The sequence below is a fragment of the Heteronotia binoei genome, chromosome 9 (genome assembly GCF_032191835.1).
Source record: "Heteronotia binoei isolate CCM8104 ecotype False Entrance Well chromosome 9, APGP_CSIRO_Hbin_v1, whole genome shotgun sequence".
Taxonomy (NCBI): domain Eukaryota; kingdom Metazoa; phylum Chordata; class Lepidosauria; order Squamata; family Gekkonidae; genus Heteronotia; species Heteronotia binoei.
Genome location: NC_083231.1, coordinates 36,258,785 through 36,278,526, shown reverse-complemented (window position 1 = coordinate 36,278,526; position 19,742 = coordinate 36,258,785). Strand labels below are relative to the sequence as shown.

Below are 19,742 nucleotides of genomic sequence, written 5' to 3'. Positions count from 1 at the left end.
ACCTCTGAAGCCTTCTTTTCTAAGTTTCCCACACCGCAGCTCAGCCGCTCGGTCGGCTCTTTTTTTCCTCCCTTCGGTCTCCTCTATCAGCTCCGCCCAGGAGGAGGAGCAGCGGGAAGGAAGTGGCTGCTGAAGTAGTAACGGCCGCGGCAACAAGGAGTCCGAACCAATGAAAAGAGCGGGAAAGGGCGGTTGGTTCTGTTTTGGTGCCTTTGCTGTCTCTTCCCCTCGTTACCAGGGGGCTGAAAAGCTGCATCTCTCAGTCTCCAAGCTCTCTTGAGGTAGGTGGTAGTCAGGAAAGCCCAGCTGGCCAACCCCACACGCGACTCGGCTTCCTGGCGCGCATTCAAATCCATGCCTAATCTCCAAATGCCTCTGGGGATGCTGTACTACCGGGTTGTTTCAATTTGGTGTGCCTTTCTCAATATAATATTTTTAACTGGAACGGTGTTTGAGAGTTGTATTTCCTGACGCTGGAAAATATATTGTTTTGAGTTAACCAGCGTGTGTATGAAGGAAAAATAGGACTTGGCACCATTGGGAGAAGTAACAGCATTTGTTTCTGTATAAACTCCTTGGGGCTGATTTCATCAAATGCACGAAGCGTACATCAGTTAGGTTATTACATTTATGTTCAGGTGTGTGTTCACACTATGCTAAATAATGCATTTTGCAACTGGATTTTTGCTGTTCTTACATAGTAAAACAGGGTTGCAACTTCCAGGTGGTGGCTGGAGATCTGGGTTTACAACTGAACTCCAGGCTACAGAGATCAGTTTACCTGGAGAAAATGACCACTTTGGTAGGTGGACTGTATGACATAGTCCACTGGATTCCCTCCTGTCCCCAAACCCTGATCTCACATCCCAAATATCCAGATATTTGAACAACCCAAAGCTGACAACCCTAGCCAACTCAAACTTTTTTGGGGTATGTTTTGAAATTTAGATCATGGGGTGTACTTAGTCCCCATTCAGAAGTGTCCTTGTGCTGAAGGACAATTTTGACACATTGTAGGTGGCAGTAGGTGCCTAAGACCCACTTCTGGTGAGTGGATCCAGAGAAGTTAGCCATGTTAGTCTGTTGGTGCAAAGAGTCCAGTAGCTCCTTTAAGATTGCCAAATGTTATTGCAGTATAAACTTTCAAGAAACACAGTTCTGTTTGCCAGATGCATGCTACAATAAAATTTGTTAGTCTGAAAGGTGCTATTGGACTCTGCTGTTCTGGTGAGTGGGTATGCTATGAACAATTCAAGCCACAGTGGTCTATAATAAAAGGAGGAAAACAAAAGCCATGTGAAACTTTTTAAAAGATCAGTAGAAGCCCCACAGCACCATAGGTAAGCTTATCAATTTCCTGGGACTTTTCATCAAGATGGTGGGGGTAGGGTAGAAAGAAAAGAAACAAAAGGAAAGAGAAAGAACCCATAAGATAATATGAGGTGAGATCCTTCCCCCTTCCCCTTGTTTCTTAAAATCAGCCTGATTAAGAATTCAAAAGACCATGAAAGTGTGCAGTTTTAATAAAAGGTATCACATGGCTTTTGTCTCTTAGGTGAGAAATTTTGCAGGGAGGTCTGGTTGGGGTTTTTTCTGTTGCTTTTGGATAATATACCTGCATATTACCTCTTCTGAAATTTCAATTAACAAGGAACTGTGGATAAAATTAATGCTTGGAACTGTAGAAAAGAGAAGTGGTGCATCCTTCCCTAGAGTGGACATAGTATATAACTCCTTTTCCTTAGTACACCTCCTGCTGGTAATTTCTGACACTCATCTAATTGGATCTAGAATAAATTTTCTACTCACAGAAAGGGAAGGTAATTTCTGCTAATTACATCATTCTGCTGCAGATCCCCAGTTTGCCTCTGATGCCATTTTGGGAGGAGTAACGTTTTGGGGAGATCAAAGCACTGCAGTAATAAATGGCAAGTTCTGTTGTGCTGACAGAAACACTTTCCATTAGCAGAAAAATTAATTTGGATCCAACACAGTGCTTGTGTGCTTAAGGCTGGGTTAGACATGCTGGAGAGTGAGGGTGGAATCAGCTGGTGGCTGTGGTGCTCTAAAGAGTGATAATGGTATATAAGCCATGTCAGTTGCTTTCTCCTGCCCTGCTTGCCACAGTAGTGCTGTCAGTACATTGGCTGCTTGGGTAGAGATCTGGCCTTGGATGCTAAGCAAAACAGTCTGATGGGTTGTTGGGACATGTTTATGGGGTTGTCTACCCCTGCTGAAACATAGCAAACCCACAATAACATCAAAAATCAAATGTGGGATATTTATTTACTGTTTCCTATGTTTGTAACTGTTTTGGTATGATGATCCACAAATACAAATTTACTTGATATGGCAATCCACCTTAAAAACAGCCTGTACAAATTAATAAAACTGCAAAAGCCTGTGATTGATTTTCATAGACTTTTAAACCCACTTCTGGATTGGGGCCCACAGGATGAAAAGCTGTTACTTCATTTGTTACATTTGCTATTATTAATTAAAAAGGTGTATATTAAGGTTAAGGATTTTCTGTGGATAAAAATTCAATTGTCTGTGTTGTATTAATACAGTGTTTTATGTCTTTTATTACAGATATTTCCCCCCTCCATGTCTGCTCTATCTAATTAGGAGTCTAATGATTCAGCGTTAATGATTACTTCTCTGTCAAATGCCTTTCATGAGCACCAGTAAGTTCTCTTTATAAATGTTTACAGCAAACACAGAGTTACTGATTAAACAGTACTGGAAAAAAATCCCAGCAGATACAGATTGTTGTAAGGAAAATATGTTTCTACAGGTGGTAGACATATGAGACTCATAGATGGGGATCCCATACCCCACCTCTACCTGTGCTCGGCAGCAGTTCCTGCTTCTTTCTGTCCACCTGTAGGGCTGCCTGCCTGGCTCATGTGGAGGTAGCAGTTTCCATCCCTTCTCCCCTGTTCAGTTCCCTCAAAATAGCAGCAAAGCCTTGTGACATAATGTCATGAAATTTTAGTCTTTTCACTAAAACATTTATTTAAATTTTTAAAAAAATATTTTTCTGCAACCCTGGAGGCTCCTCCAGGTCTGTACTTGGCCTCATCCCCTGTGTTTTTTTATCTGTATGGGGGCAAGGATCAGAATTAGATAGATGTTTCTCAAACCTAAGCAGGGATGATTTGTTGAGAATTTAGATACTGGGTTAATGGATGCTTTGGAAGAAAATGCTTTGCTTCTAAATACTTAGGCCAGTATATTTGTCTGCAGCTCTTGTAGTGATGCCATTATATTATGATGATGTGCTGATGGGGCATTTAGCACTGATTTGGTGATAGGTACTGTGCTATGAAGGATGAAGTCACCTCGAGACTGGATTACTGTAATGCCCTCTACATGGGGCTGCCTCTGTACCGAACCCGGAAGCTGCAGCTGGTGCAGAATGCGGCGGCTAGACTGCTGTTGGGGCTTCCCAAGTGGGAGCACATACAGCCTGGGCTGCGCGAGCTGCACTGGCTGCCAGTTGTATACCGGGTTCGTTACAAAGTGCTGGTCATTACCTTTAAGGCCCTATATGGTCGAGGACCTGTCTACCTTAGGGACCATCTCTCCCTATATGAACCCCAGAGAGCACTGAGGTCAGCCGGGAAAAACTTGTTGACTATTCCCGGACCGAGAGAGGTGAAGTTGCAAAGCACCCGTAACCGGGCCTTCTCCTCTATAGCTCCGAGCCTATGGAACCAACTTCCAGAGGAAATGCGGGCCCTGCGGGACCTTGAACAGTTCCGCAGGGCCTGCAAGACCATCCTCTTCCGATTGGCTTTCGCTGAAGAAGGAAATTGTTAAGAAAAACTGCCATCATAAAAGCAAATATAGCATTAGCGCTTTTATTAATTAACTTTTAAAATTTAATCTGAATTTTAATTAAACTGTTTAAATGTAATTTTATTTATTCCTGTATGATTGAAGCCTGAATTGTGCTGTTAGCCGCCCTGAGCCTGCTCTAGCGGGGAGGGCGGGATACAAATAAAAAAAAAAAAGTAGCCTAATATTAAAAGCATGTCATTTCAGTAAATTAATGCTGAGAGTGAGAAGTGCCAAATGCAGCACTAATTTGAAGAACACATCCATGTATACAGTTATGACTTTTTCTTTCATGAGTGACAACTGTTATTTATGTGCATTTTAAAGGGAAAAACAGTGATACATGTACCTTTCTCAAGGTAAGTGTTTTATATTCAGATATCATTACCCAGAAAACATGGGGTGGCCCTATGGTGTATGTCCTCTGTAGAATACCTCTGACATGGCACCCGTTTCTCGCATGTACAACCACCATCTGCTCAAGTTCCATCAGAACGCAGGATGCCAGTGTCAGAATGAGAAGTACTCTTCTCTACTGATTGATGCAGGCAGGTAGTCCTGAAAGTGCTTGGTTCTTCACCTTCTTGTTCACCCAGTTCCAATGCGAGAATTTGCCTATGGCTTTAAAAGATTGGAGCAAGCCAGTCACAACTTTATCTACCTCTTTAGTCAAGGAGAGAATCAATTCCTTATCTATTTCCTAAGCTCCATCCTGCAACACTTGTCTGAATTTTCATGAGCTCTACTTGTTATTTATAAATGGAAATTTGATGAGATACCAAAAAATCCTATTGATTTGGACAGCTCAAAATGTTGATACGTTGTTTGCTTTAGGACAAACAAAGAGAAAGTGGGAAGAAAGAATGAAAGACATTGAAGAGCTAGCATCTCAGTATCAAAAAAAACCACTATGCTCACCTTACAGACCACTGTTGTCCAAACCTTGGCAACCATCCTCTGTTTGGAAGCTGTTTCATCGTCAAATCCAAGCATTTAACTTTGCCAAGAATTGTAAAGAGGTATGATACCAAATAATTAGTGGTAAAGCTTTGCCCATAGGGTATTTTATGTTTAATTTTTCCTTATAGTGTTTTGATAATGTAAACCGTCATTAGTTGTATAGACTTACTGTTGTAACTGACTCTGAGCTGTGCAGGGAAAGTCAGGCTAGAAATTCCAATAAATAGTTATTACAATGTATTTAAGAAATGTAGTTCTATTCAGACTGCAAAATGTTATACAGCAAAATCAAATAAAACAATACAAGAAGTAAAAACAGCAAGAAGATAAATATATAGTTGGAGGAGTAAAAAATTTGAAAAAAGCAGTAAAGCAAGCTCAGGCTATTCCAAGTAGTCACACTTAAATTATGTGACGAATATGTTTTAAGGTGGACTTCCAAAGGCAGTGAGTTCCAAGCAATCAAGTGCATCAAAGTTCTTGTCAAATCTCACCTTCAAAATGAAGGGGTCCTCTGCCCACCTACAAAGACAGAGAAGAACATTTGGGAGATTATAATATATTCACTGTGGTCTGCTGAAAATGGCAAGGAGGGCTGCAGGACTCTGTTTCCACTATCAGACTGAGCCCCTCTGCTCAGCGTGATGGCTCAGAGCCTTGATTCTACCTAACACCCAAACCCCCCAGGGGAGAGGTGTTCATAATCAGGAAGGGTGGGAAGGTATAAAATGTGGTCCTCAGCTGAGGCACCCAGTAGCTAAGCCCCTCTGCTTGGCATGAGCAGAGAGATGGGGTGGCTCGGAGCACCAAGTCCACCTAAAACCCAAACCCCACCAGGGGAGAGATGTTCACAATAAGGAATAAGGGAATGTGCTCTGCTTTTAAAAAGTTCCCTGCCTCTCCGTCTCACTGCCAACACCTATCAGAGGAGCGGGTACAGAGCATTATGATCTCATAGAGCAGAATGGGAACTGCCAGCCAGCAGTGCCTGTTAAGCTTTGGAGGGCCCCTACTGGTGTTTTGAAGGCCAGAGAATTCCGCCACCCCTGTTGCTTGGAAGTTTGGTAAATGTTTTGTTTGAGCAGAGACAGTCTGTCTGGAAGTGTGTCCATTCACAAACTGCTGAAAAGTTTGTTGAAAGTTCATGCTGGTTACCTTGCCATGAACTTTCTTTCCCAAACCACAAACTGGCCAAAATTTGTCACAAACTAGATTATACCCATTCCTACGTCCTACTCCAAGCCATCACGTTTATTAGGGTGCTTCTCTTTTGTGAAAATCTACTTTATTGAGGAATTGCAAGCTTAGGTCAATGATAGCACCTAGAAACTTTCATAAGAAGCATATTTTTAATTTATTATTTACTTTAAAATTTGTCTGTGTTTATGATTAATGACAAACTCAAACAAAAATCATTTGAATTGTTCTGCTTTAAACAGCAGTTGAAGGACTGTATATTTCAATACTTATGTATAACTTCCCACCCCACAAACTTTTTCTACATGTGGAAAGCTAGTTTATCATAAAATAGGGTTTAAGAGTAGCCCTCTACTGTGATAACTAGCTTTAACATGCAGTCTCTTTCCTGTAGAGCAAATTTTAGAAAAGTACCTAGTACTATTTTTGCAAATTTCGATTAGAAGATGATGATACTGGATTTATATCCTGCCTTCCACTCCGAATCTCAGAGTAACAGAGCGGTCACAATCTCCTTTACCTCCCCTCCCCTCCCCCCCCACAACAGACACCCTGTGAGGTGGGTGGGGCTGAAAGAGCTCTTCCAGAAACTGCCATTTTCAAGGACAACCTCTGTGAGGGCTATGGCTGACCCAAGGCCATTCCAGCAGCTGCAATTGGAGGAGGGGGGAATCAAACCTGTTTCTCCCAGATAAGAGTCTGCACACTTAACCACCACACCAAACTGACTCTCAGTTTGCAATTAAGACTTGTGAACAGTAAAGCAGAAGTTGTGGGAATAGAGGACTGTTGGAGGTAAAAGTAGATATAAGATATGTAGAGAAAAATAAAATAAAAAAGCAAAGGAAGGTGTATGACCAATAAAGTCAAATGAAATTACAAGAGATTAAAATTCAAGGGTATAAAAACCAACGTGTGTATGTATGTGTATATACGGGGTGTGTGTGTGTGTGTGTATATATATATAGTCACAGCTGACTTAAATCGATCTTGTGGGGTTTTCAAAACGAGGCATTTTGAGGTGGTTTGCCATTGGCTGCCTCCGTATAATGACTCTGGCAATCCTTGTATTCTCCATTCCAAATACTGACCAGGGCTTCGCTTCTGAGACCTGATGAGATTGGGCTAGCCAGGGATATCCAGGTCAAGGCACATAAATGCAGTACTTCTTAAATAATGTAAATAAGTATAAAGAAAGAGTTGGGGGGCTTTTTAGAAGTGCACTTGGACTCCCTCCCACTACACATGAGAACTTGAGTTCATGTAGTGAAATGTACTTTAAAGATCCACTAAACAAAGTGCTGGTTATGAACCCTGGTATGTAGACTGAACCTCCAGTTAGTGATGAGCAATGGCAGTGGAAAAACCTTTGGCCAAAGTCCTTGGTTTGCACACAGAAAACCCACTACATTAGCCTTCCTGTTTTTGCGTTATCTGTAGTGCATGCGAGGATGCATTGGAAGCCAAGTATAGCAAAGGAATCAAACTTAACTGGGACACTTTTCGCACTCACCTTACGCCACTGTCACGGTCCTTTTCTCAGCACGGCATCCTTTGGATTTCCCACTATCTGCTCTGGGGCTGCAGCAAACATCATGGTTTTCACATGGCAAACAGAAACTGTTAAAAACCAGTTTTCATTTGTCATGTGAAAACTGCAATGTTTGCTGCAGCCCTGGAACAGATAGTGGGAAATCTAAACGACACCGCACTGAGAAGACGAACATGACAGCGGTGTAAGGTGAGTGCGAAATCGGTTTGGCTTTTAGGTGTCTTATTTAGTTGTATGGGTAAAGGAGACCTAACTTATCATTGTTATTATTTAAAAGGATGTCCATGTATTTGCATTGGAAAAGAATGCTGAAAACAAGCAGAGGTTTTACCTTGTGACAACTTACACAGAACTTTGGTTTTATTACAAGTAAGTATCTGAAAACAAAAAACTATTTGTCTGGTTCAAATCAAATCCATGTGTGTTTTGTGTTCAGTGGAACACTAAAATGACTTTCAAATAAGTTTGTTTGGTTTAGGATGATCAATAATGACAGCTTTTGTAATTCAGCTTACTTTAGCCAATCGATTAAAATTCAGAGTAGCAACCAGAACATGAATTACCTGTGAGCTGTTAAAACTCCAATAGTTTGGGATCTGGTGCAAGAGATGCAGCCAAACTTGCATTCTATTTCCACTGTGCTTCCTCCCACCTCCAGTTCTCTTTAAAAACTATTGTGTGAAATCATCAAAAGCTTCTTGATCATGGAAGAATTTAAATAATAGCTGGGGGATTTTGTGTGGGTCTCTGAAAGTCTCAGAAAAATGTGCAGAGATACACCTTTTCCAGATTTTTGGCTGCAGTCCCAACATTTTGCTAGCTACAGTGCCTGCCACTTTGGCATAACATCATAGAACCTTATTTTTTATGACATTGTGCTGGCAGAATGGTTTTAATGACCCCTCCTCGCCACTTTTTTGCTGGCTCTGCAAGTTTTAACTTTTATTGCAGTTTTATTAAAGAGAAATCTGAATATATACTTTTGTTCAGTAATGTTTATAATTTCCACAAATACATATGATGATTCTTGTTTAATCTAGCAAACATTATGAAACAAATCTCATGCATTGCTATGAAGTTATTCCAGAAAATGCTGTTTGCAAATTGTACTTTGATTTGGAATTTTACATACCAACGAATCCAGGAGCTGATGGACAGCAGATGGTTGCAGTCTTGATAGAGGTAATATTGTAAGAAAAATTAAGAAGGTGGATTTAAGTTAAACATTAGTGGAAAAAATCCTGTAACTATGACGATGAATACACTGACAAAGGTGACTTCTCTATGGAAGTTTCAGTCACTTCAGGGAAGTTTTAAGTATGACCTACAGAGATTAGGCAGAACTCAGCATTAATTTCTCCGTCGATGTGCTATGAAGCAGTGTTACACCTATAAACCCTTATAATTTGAGCAAAGATTTGACTTTCATAATATAAATTTGCATCAGAATTCTGATATACAATCAATTTTATCACAATGGGATACTTAATTTTCAAGCATGAATACATAGTTTAGCAGAGGACATCAAAGTTGAATCTGACTGGGGAAACTGCAAATGCCTGTGAGACCATAGTGTCACAAGCCTGGTTGAAAGTGCGGCTTTGGCATAATGTGAATGAACCTTGGACCTGCATGCTCTGTCCTCCATTCCAATTTGGTGGCAGAAATTATATTTATTGCTGAACAGGAGAATGCAGGGAAGCTAAACTGAGAGTTGAAACATTTGATTTGATGCAAAAAGAAATCATTACAATTAACTTTTCACTGTCATTCCATCTTAAATGTATTGACCAAGATCTAAACAAGGGTATACCATCTACTGTGCATGCACGGGAGTTTTAGGGCAGGGGTGTTGAACTTTTTTGTTATCAGGGACGGATCTGACATAAATGGGACTTTGTGGGTCTGGGCCATGCATGTCATAAAATGTAATGCCAGGTAGTGGAGATATAAACTTTAGAAAGGATACAGTTAAACACACACACACATATAATATAAACATGCTTAAGTCTTGCAATCGTTTGTTTAAAATGGAAAGGTGGGGGATAGTGGAATTTGGCAATGCATTTTTAAAAAAATATCAAGGAAAAAATACAAGGATCACAGCAGAAACTAAAAATATAAAATGCTCTGAGTCTATGAAAACATGAAATGGCTGGGCATTGCAAGCTTCTCTTCTCTCCCCCCCCCTCCCCCAGGTATTCTCAGATTGACAATGGCTCTTCAGCATAATATCTCTTGCTGTAGTTCCCAGGTTAGAGTACTCACTAGACACCAGTTCTCAGGTTCATTCAGCTGAGACAAGCTGGCTCAAAGCATCAACCCCTTTATTTGTAAGGAGATATCTCTAGTAAGCAACAGATTCAACTGGCCAAACAAATGCTGGAAAGTGAAACTACTTGAGCTTCACTCTGTTGAAATATATTGCAGCACAGACAGTTGCAAGGAAAACGCGGAATGGATTTTCCATTAGGGTCTCTGGGCCCAGATATTACTCTGAGGCTGGAATGACAGCCCCCAGAGTGAAATGACAGCCCCTGGGAGTAGCACAAGCATTCTGGGATTGGAATGAGGGCCCCCAGAGTGGAATTCCATTCCCAGAATGTTGCTGCTTCTCCCAGGGGCTGTCATTCTACTCTGCACCTTGTCATTCCAGTCCCAGAACACAGATTGTTGCTGGTGACCATCATTCTACTCTGGGGGCCGTCATTCCAGTCCCAGAGCACTGTTTCTATTGCTAGAAACAGTCCCAGAGTAGTCTATCTGGGCGCAGAGGCCTTAATGGAGAATCCATTCTGAATTTTCTTTGCAGTTTTGGAAGCCCAGAAGATCTTCCAGCTGAAGCTTACAGACAAGGCAGAAGGAGGTAGAAACTTTGGAGCTTCAAAGGGTGAGGACAGGAAGGGTGGAAGAAAAGAGCCATGGGCCTGATTAAAGCCCTGAATGGGCCAGTTGTGTCCCATGGGCCATAAGCTTGACATCCCTGTTTTAAGGCATCCCCCTTTCAGTGACAGTCTCCTGAACCACTTCTAAACCCACACCGAATAGTGAGGGAGCCTCTGGAGCCATTTTCAGTGAAGCTTAAGGAGCTGTTGCTGGGAAGGAAAACAGCCAAACTCTCTGTGTAGCCTTCATATGAAAGGAGCTGCTACTGAAAAATGGGGACTTGCTTCTGCATAATACATTCAACATGGGGATGTTGAATAAAACTTTGTTGGTCTTAAAGGTGCACTTGACTCTTACTTTGTTCTCATGTAGATGTATGTTTGGCTTTTCAGCCTTCCTTATCTTTATTCTTTTTTAAAGTCACTTCAATTCTTGTATATACAAAAATCAATCTGCCCCAAAGAAAATAGGGGCAAAGTTGTCAAAATAAATACTACTTTCTATTTTTTTAGTTCATTTGTAAAAAATTAGAACAACACTATGGAGTGAAATGTTCAGCTGAAGATGTTTTGAATTTGGATTCTAGCACTGAAGAAAAGTTTAGTCGCCACTTAATATTTCAACTCCACAACTCTGTTTTTAAAAATAATATTGATATAGGTAAGTGGCGTTTATTTCAAAAGCATTCAAAACAAATGTGATCCCTACGAGTCTGTTACTGTATGTACTGTAAACATTCTATGTCATGTTTGCTTTTAAATGTTGATGTTCAGATTTTTAAAATAATACTAATAATAATAAATAATGGGGGCCCAAAACATCTGAATCCCACAACCATCAATTTATTATAGGAATTCATTTTTTATTACAAATAGTGCTTATTTACTGCAGCACCTAAACTCAGTGTTAGAATTTGACGTTTCATGATGCAGTTTGCATCTTTTATAGTAATGCCTATAACCTAAACCTATAAACTGGTGCTGCCTAAATTTAGTTCCTTTAAACTCGTTTTCTGCACCATCCATGAATTGCTTTGAAGGTCTGTGGAAGTTTCTGACGATAGACCCTTCACATACTTTTGTTTGCAAACCATAAAAGTGGACTGAGACTGAATCCTGCGAAGACAGAGGTCCTTTGTTTGGGCCGTCGTGGACCGGGGGGGGAAATCCCCCTGCCGGCTTTTGACGGTGCGCTGCTGATGGCGGCGGACAGGGTCAAGAGCCTGGGGGTGCTATTGGAGCCGTCCCTAAAGATGGAGGCTCAGATAGCAACCACTGCCAAGTCCGCGTTTTTTCATCTTAGACGGGCAAGGCAGTTGGCCCCCTTCCTGGACTGCGACAATCTAGCAACAGTGATCCATGCTACGGTCACCTCGAGGTTGGATTACTGCAATGCCCTCTACATGGGGCTGCCCTTGTGCCGGACCCGGAAACTGCAGCTGGTGCAGAATGCCGCGGCCCGGCTGTTATTGGGCCTCCCAAGGTGGGGGCACATTCGGCCGGGTCTTCGGGCCCTGCACTGGCTTCCAATAACATACCGAGTCCGGTACAAGGTGCTGGTTATTACCTTTAAAGCCCTATATGGCCTGGGATCTGCCTACCTGAGGGACCGTCTCTCCCCACATGTTCCCCAGAGGGTACTGAGGTCTGGGACTCAAAACCTTCTCACCATCCCCGGGCCTAAGGAAGTCCGTCTCAAGACAACCAGAGACAGGGCCTTCTCTACAATAGCCCCCACATGGTGCAACCAGCTTCCGGAAGAGGTGAGGGCCCTACGGGATCTTACTCAGTTCCGCAGGGCCTGTAAGACAACCCTCTTCCGGTTAGCCTACGCCTGACTAGATAAAGGTAGCTTATCAGATTTCAGTGAAATATACTGTATAGTTTAATGTTAAGATTTTAAGGTTTATAGATTTTTAAATGCTTTGACTTTTTAAATGTAATAATTCTGCACTTTGTTTTATTGTTTATCATTTGCACATGAGCCAATCTAAGAGAAGGAACAACAAGAAAAGGGGACTTTGTGGGGGTTAAGCTAACTGCCCCTCTCTGAAACCATTTCTCTGTATCTAAAGTACTCAGAGCTTCAAGGTTTTCTTGGCCAGCAGGAAGTCTCCATGGGGAGGTGGATATTGCTGATGTAAAAAAGGGTAAAGATAGTCCCCTGTGCAAGCACCAGTTGTTTCCGACTCTGGGGTGACGTCGCATCATGAAGTTTTCATGGCAGACTTTTTACGGGGTGGTTTGCCATTGCCTTCCCTAATCATCTACACTTCCCCCCAGCAAGCTGGGTACTCAACCTCGGAAGGATGGAAGGCTGAGTCAACCTTACACCGGATACCTTAACCCAACTTCTGCCAGGATCGAACTCAGGTTATGAGCAGAGAGTTTGGACTGCAGTACTGCAGCTTTACCACTCTGTGCTGATGTAGACACCCCAAAGTCTGACTACTATAGCCTACCAAGCTAACAGAATAACCTGTGAAGGTAGGATCCTCACCCCCCCACCCCCAGTTTCCTGCTTGAATTAAATGAATAGAGTGACTGGGCTCTGGTTTTCAAATAACCTATACAAGTAGACCCCAGATTTTGTTGCACCACAGCATGTAGAAGGGTTAATGTAAACATAGAATGTATACACTTTGAGCATGGTACAATGATTAGGGATCCCAGGTTCAAGTCCCTACTCTGCCATGGAAGCTGGCTTGTGATGCCCAGGTTCGAGTCCCTACTCTGCCATGGAAACTTCCCCAGAGGTGAAGGTTTCTGGCTGGGTGAATTCCCCTGGCCTCCTGGGCCTTTGGCCTGAGGATTCCCACCAGGCCCCACCTTTGAGATCAACATCCAAGTCCCTACTCTGCCATGGAAGCTTGCTTGGCAAGTCACTGACTATCAGCCCAAAAAACTTACGGGGCTGTTGTGAGGATAAAGTAGAGAAAGGTCCCCACTGAGTAGAAAGGAAAGGTCCCCTGTGCAAGCACCAGTTGTTTCCGACTGGGGTGACGTTTTCACGGCAGACTTTTTACGAGGTGGTTTGCCATTGCCTTCCCCAGTCATCTACACTTTCCCCCCAGCAAGCTGGGTACTCATTTTATCGACCTCGGAAGGATGGAAGGCTGAGTCAACCTCGAGCCGGCTACCTGAAAACCCAGCTACCGTCGGGGATCGAACTCAGGTCGTGAGCAGAGCTTAGGACTGCAGCTTTAACACTGTGCCACAGGACTCTTACTGAGTAGAAAAACAGGATATAAATGAACTAAGTAAATATTAAAATGCCCGTGATCATTCTAGCTGGATTAGCTGTATACAAAAGTGATTGGGTGCCTTTAGAGGGTGAAACAGCCTTATTTGACTGAAGTCATATAATATGGAGCACATGTAATAGTGGGGGGAAAGGGTTTTCATGAAACTTGAAGGCATGCTGAGGCAGCACTAAATTCGGGAAATTGGATACACTGGTTCAATGTTTCCAGTTTTGCACAATTTATATGTACAAGGCTTTACCTTCTGTTCTTCATGGTCGCTTTATTAACTATAGAAATTTGTACTCTATGTACATTCTGGTTTTGTTTCTAGACTTAACTAGATTTATTCCCGTCAAGCAAAATTGTTTCTGAAATCTGAAAGAGTTTTTTTTAAACGATGTTCTCAATTTTTGTTATTTTAAGGTAATTTTTTAAGGGCAAGTTTTCAACCTGCTGTTCTTTTAACTAAGAATAAAGATCCTTTGGTTCCAGAGGAAGAGGTGGTCTCTAATGTCTCTCAGAGTTATGAAGCAGTTGGTTATTTGCCTAGTTGTCTTGAAAACCAGACGGTAACCAAGGGCTTGTCACAGAGCTGGCAGCTGAATTCACACAGAACACAGGAGAAAGAGATATCTCAACAGACAGAAAATCCAGATCTTTCTTTTCTTATAGTGAATGGAAAACATGGAGAAAAGCAACTATTTGTGGATCTTGGTAAATATTTAAAATTAGTCATGCACTGTGTGTTAATATACTATTTTCAAATATGTACTATTTTTGAATATGTAGAAACTGTTTGCTTAACAGGCCTGGTCACTTTCCTGGGAAACCCCATTTCATAACATAGATTTACTCCTGAGTAAAGCTGCTGTCTTAGTTGGATATGTTTTTGGTCTTCTCAGAAGCTTATACTGCAAGCTTGTTTGCACAGGCTGCCTTTAATCCATGGAAATAAGGTGGGATATAAATATTTTAAATAATAAAAAGGGGGTGGAAAGGGAAGCTTTTCCTCAAGCATCTTATGTGAAAGAGGATTTTGGATAATGTGCTGAAATGTGCCCCTGCATTCAGGGATGGGTAGCAACTAAAGACAGTGTTTTTAGTGGTAGCACTTCACCTTTGGAGAGCTCTTCTTGTTGAGGCCCTGTTTATCTGGCACCTACCTTATTGCCCTTTAGGTCTCAGGCAAAACTCAGGGTTTTATCTCTCTTAACTGCAGTAAGCTTGGTGATTGTTTTATCAATGTCATAGACTGCCTTGTTTGTTTGCTTTTATGCCCTGGCATGTTTTTATTGCCTTATTTCCTATAGATACATTTTATTGGCTTGTTTGGTTTTTATTGTTTTAGTTGTCAGGTGCCTCCAGTAGATCTGGATAAGCAGCAAACAAATTCTCTAAATACTACTTTAATCTTTTTATCATATTTATAATTTATATCATTTCATATTTAAAGTAATTTAAGTGATATCACCAGCCTTAAGGATACTTAAACTTTAAATTGGACTTGACTGTGACCATTTAAAATTGTTTTTTTAAGAAACAATTGTAGATTCAACATAATTACTTTTTTGTAGGTGTTTATACAAAGAACAGAAACTTTCGACTGTACAAATCATCAAAAGCAGGAAAAGGTGTCATTTTAGACATTGCTAAAGATAACAAGTTTGTTCCTGAATCTGTAGAGAATACTTCCATGGAAGAGCAGTATTTCCTTTCCTCTTTGGTCTGTAATGTGAGGTAACAATTACATTTCTCTGCTGAAATTCTAAAATTATTTTCCTAAAATTAATTTACATTATTACTGTGTGTGTTATTTCGCTTGAAATATCAATGGAGTCTCAAATGTACATCTGTTCTTTTCTGAGTGTTCAGAATCTGAAAGTATTGGGGGCAAATTTACATACACTCCATAATGGACAGGCAGGGTTAGAGGAAGAAAAAATCATGTTGCCCTGTCGCTCTTATAATTAATACAGGTCTGTGGTACTGCTTGTTAGAATAAGAATCTTTTTCTGCCTGATAATGCACTTCTCAAACACTCAGAGGAAACTTTGCAAGTCACATTAATGGGTTATTTTTAAGTGTGGCTATAGTGTGGGAAGAAAATACGCACATTACCAAAGAACAGTGGCTGGGAAAAGACATTTGTATCCAGCAAATACCTATTTCTCATCCCTTTTGTGTTTCTTCTTGTGATCAGATTTTCAAGTTGTTTAAAAATGTTGTCCTGTGATAATCCAGAAAAGACAAAAACAGAGTCTGTTTGTTTAGGTGGCAGCCTTTCCAGTAGCAGCACAGGTAATCACATGTTAAATACAAATTTGTTTTAAAAATAACTTTCTGGTCTTGAAAATTTCAGCACTTGGATGTAGATTTTAGCATATGACTTGATTGCAGACCCTACAGAGATATGCTTGTGGCCAGGTGCCTCTAATCAATTTTAACATTTTGTACAGTAACAACACAAGCTTCTGACAGGTAACTGATGTAAAGACTATATTGCACATGGGAGGAAGATAGTTGTGATTTTATGTTACTGATAAGTGGTGATGAAGAGCAAAATATTCACTTCGTTTTCACAAGAAAAGAATGAAAGAAGAATGGACCAACTTATAAAAGGGATTGCTTGTATACCAGTTATCCTTGTGCAGTATAATTATGTGTCTGATAACGATTATAATAGAATAATCTCAGACAAGCTCCTGTAATTTTAGAAATGATTTGTTATATAAGGCAAAGAGGACCTAACTATTAGTACTCTTTGCATCCCTCTTTTATAGTCCCCATTGGAGGATACCAGAGTTCGCCCTATCCAGAAATTGATAACTTCGTTGTGTCTTTAGTCAATAAAGATAACATTCAAGGAGGTAAGAAATATTATTGTGTGTGTCCAACAGAAGAAGTGCTTGTTAAATGTCATGCACAGTTGCTTGGAAAACCAGGTGTTTCTTTTTCCAGGGATACGACAATGGAATTATTTTTCTCTTGAAGAGCTTCTTGTGTATGACATCTCCAAGTATCGCTGGTGTAGAAATATTGGCAGAGCGCACAGAAGTAACAATATAATGTATGTAGCATTATCCTTTAAAATATTTTGTCAGTACTTTACTAATTCAGAAAACCCCCCACCATTTTGGCAGAATGGCTTTAAGACATGAATCACATGTCTTTGTTTTGCATAGATCCAGTAGGATATGATTTAATATATGCAGCATATCCTATAACCATATTTTGGTTAGTGTAATTCTCTTTTCAACATTGTAACCTAATGACATGTGCTTCCCAAGTACAGTATCAAACACAAAAAAATGCCAACAGATGCATTAAAATCTTCTGAAATTGTATATCTAATCTATGTTATAGTGAATTAACCCCACCTTTCTCCAGCATATCCAAAGAATAGATTCTTTGCAACAGGAAGCTGGGTTTGCTGATGGTATTTATCGCTTGTTTGGCAATTTTAGGTAGAAGAGAAGCATTAGGACTGATTTTTTAGTTCTCTGTTTTATATTGAAGACAAATATTTAGGCCAAAATGTACAATTACTACTACTATTTGCAGCCATGACCTTTCCCAAGGACTACTACCACAAACTGAATCTAATACTTTCACCTGTATTTCTAGGATTGTAGTAGATCTGAAAAGGGAGATCTGGTATCAAAAATGTCATGATCCTGTTTGCAGAGCAGAAAACTTCAAGTCAGAATGTAAGTACCTTTGTATAACCTATACTAATATATTTATTTATTGTATAACGTAAGTAAATGTAAATTCTCTTGCATTTGTGATAGGTTTTCCATTACCATCTACAATATGCCTCCCATTCCTTTTTAAAGAGGTATGTTTTTTCTCATTTAACAATTCTTTAGACATACTGTAAAAGTCTTGGTCTGTATTAAATGGTATCTGAAAAATGAACAGATAAAGGGGAAGACAAACAGTTTCTGCGCCCACTTAATGCTGCATTAGCCTTGCTAAAATTTTTCCAGAAGGTTAAGCCCTACTTATCATATACCTATTTACATTTGAATCAATTCCTCTGGAAATAATTGGGATATACATTATGAATAGTGTGAGCAGGGGAGAAGGTGAATGACATTTCACCTAAAACGTTATTTGTTTGTATATATAATATCTTCTGCTAAAATTCTACTTATAATACATTCTTTTCCCCTCCCTTTCCCCCTAATTCCTTAAACTGTACATTTGCCAGAAAATGCATTCCTGAGAAATCAATGCTTTAACTTTTTGTATTGTCCTAGCTAGGTAACAGCTAGTACTCAGAGGATGAATATATTCAGACTGATCCTGTGACTGATGTTCCATAGTTTAGGATCTGTGATGTAAATAAACAATCTGCAGTGGATTAATTAACAGTAGCTGACCTGAGTTGCATATAGTCAATGGCTAAATGTGCTTTTTTAATATTATAAATCCCATGAGATTAAACTATTTGCTTTAGGTATAATAAGTTACTGAATTATATATATTGATAGTCTTGAAACAAGTATGTAAAAAGCACAAAGATTTGATCTAAAATATCTTTGCTTATCTAACATTACTGCAGCTTTTAAGAAAAGTTTAAATCACCTTTAAATCGCAGTTTTCATGGTTCTGACTTGTTGTATATGGACCCCCCAGTCACTGCATGCTAAAATGAAGCTACTGTGAAGCAATTTATATCTGGGTCGGTTGATCAGGTCATCAGAATCTGGTATGAGCCGCTTCATGACATGGAGCAGTATCCCAAGTTTAATAAGGATTAAAACGATTCAGGAGTTAAAAATGTTTAAACCATCTGCATAACATGTGAATCAGAACAGTGGGTGAAGGCTAACATACAGCTTAACAGTTCTGTAGGCAGAGGAAGCCCATTTTCTTGCCTTCTGCCTCCAGAATGCTCCCCTTGGTGTCCTCTTCCACACAATTATGCCTTTTGATTTCTGAACAGTGGATGATTCAACCCAAAATTTGTACCCTCTAAGAATTACTGTGTGTCAGCACTGGATGATTTCTCTGAAGGCTCATTCTCACATGCCAAGTCATCACTAGATGTTATATTCATGTTATAATATATAAATTATTATTACTGTGACTGAGTGACCTGACCTTGTTTGTTTAGAAACACTTGATCTACTAAGTCCAAAGGCAAGTTTTCCAAAGGCAAGCTTAGCTATTCCTTATTTAAAAGCAGGGATTCTGTAGCATCCCTATGATGGGCAGGCAGCAGTTACTTGATGTGTGGAGTCCTCTACTTATTACAGAGGTAGAATTTGTAATTTTATGGAAGCCAGTGTATTATTTTACATGACTGCAAGCTGGACATTTCATATGGGAAACCGTTTCTATAAGGGAGGATAGGTTGTTATATGGAAAACAACCATTTCAGAACCTAATATTAATACTTTTAAAAAATCTCCATACTGATAATAAACTGTTTTCAAACTGAAATAATTCTTTTTAAGGATGAAAACTATTTATATATAATGGACAGAAATGGGAACATAGAAGAAAAGGCCAACATTCATAATTCTACAGGTTTGCCATTAACAACAAAATATGAAAATATAGGACAAAACCAAAGAACTTCAAGTGCTGGGCTGGATGATGAGCTTGATGACATATGTTTTTTGGAAGCTTCAGAAGATGTGGAACTAGCTGATGCTGTTACTGATTTACATCCTCAGAAGAGCTGCGTCATTGATGAGATACCAGATGAACTCCTAATAGATGCTTTAAGAAAACATGAAGTTGATGACGTTCAGGTGTAGGTGGGCAAATAATTAACTTGGTGTTGACATGGCACTGTAACAGCACATATTTTACAATTCATTTAGATCAAAATACCTGTATCATTCATAGAATAGGGACTTTGCTGACACAGAATGGGGACTGCAGCATTAACTGCTTAATAGAAGAGAAAAAGATTTCCTTCATTTCAGGGTGGGTTTCCCTCTCCTTCCTCCCTATTACCATTGTCAGACCAAAAAAGAACATATTGGTTTGATGTAACCTGCACTATCCCTGTACTCTTGATGACAGTAAAATGAATTCTCATAA

General features: G+C 40.1%; 1 protein-coding gene across 1 annotated transcript; it reads left to right on the top strand.

Moving 5' to 3' along the window:
• Positions 1-159: 159 nt before the first annotated feature.
• Positions 160-19,742, top strand: PRIMPOL (primase and DNA directed polymerase). Its single transcript, XM_060246466.1, has 14 exons — positions 160-281; positions 2,593-2,687; positions 4,678-4,862; positions 7,830-7,921; positions 8,593-8,734; positions 10,951-11,098; positions 14,106-14,396; positions 15,257-15,419; positions 15,883-15,980; positions 16,463-16,549; positions 16,641-16,749; positions 17,307-17,389; positions 17,474-17,520; positions 19,148-19,742. Exons 2-14 carry the CDS (start codon positions 2,669-2,671, stop codon positions 19,451-19,453), a joined length of 1,770 nt encoding a protein of 589 aa, XP_060102449.1. The 5' UTR covers positions 160-281; positions 2,593-2,668; the 3' UTR covers positions 19,454-19,742.

What these genes read in the sequence shown, in the direction of transcription:
- PRIMPOL (XM_060246466.1), top strand. An exon ending in TAAAGATAACATTCAAGGAG is followed by an intron (nt 16,550 to 16,640) that starts GTAAGAAATATT and finishes TTCTTTTTCCAG; the next exon opens with GGATACGACAATGGAATTAT. An exon ending in CACAGAAGTAACAATATAAT is followed by an intron (nt 16,750 to 17,306) that starts GTATGTAGCATT and finishes CTGTATTTCTAG; the next exon opens with GATTGTAGTAGATCTGAAAA.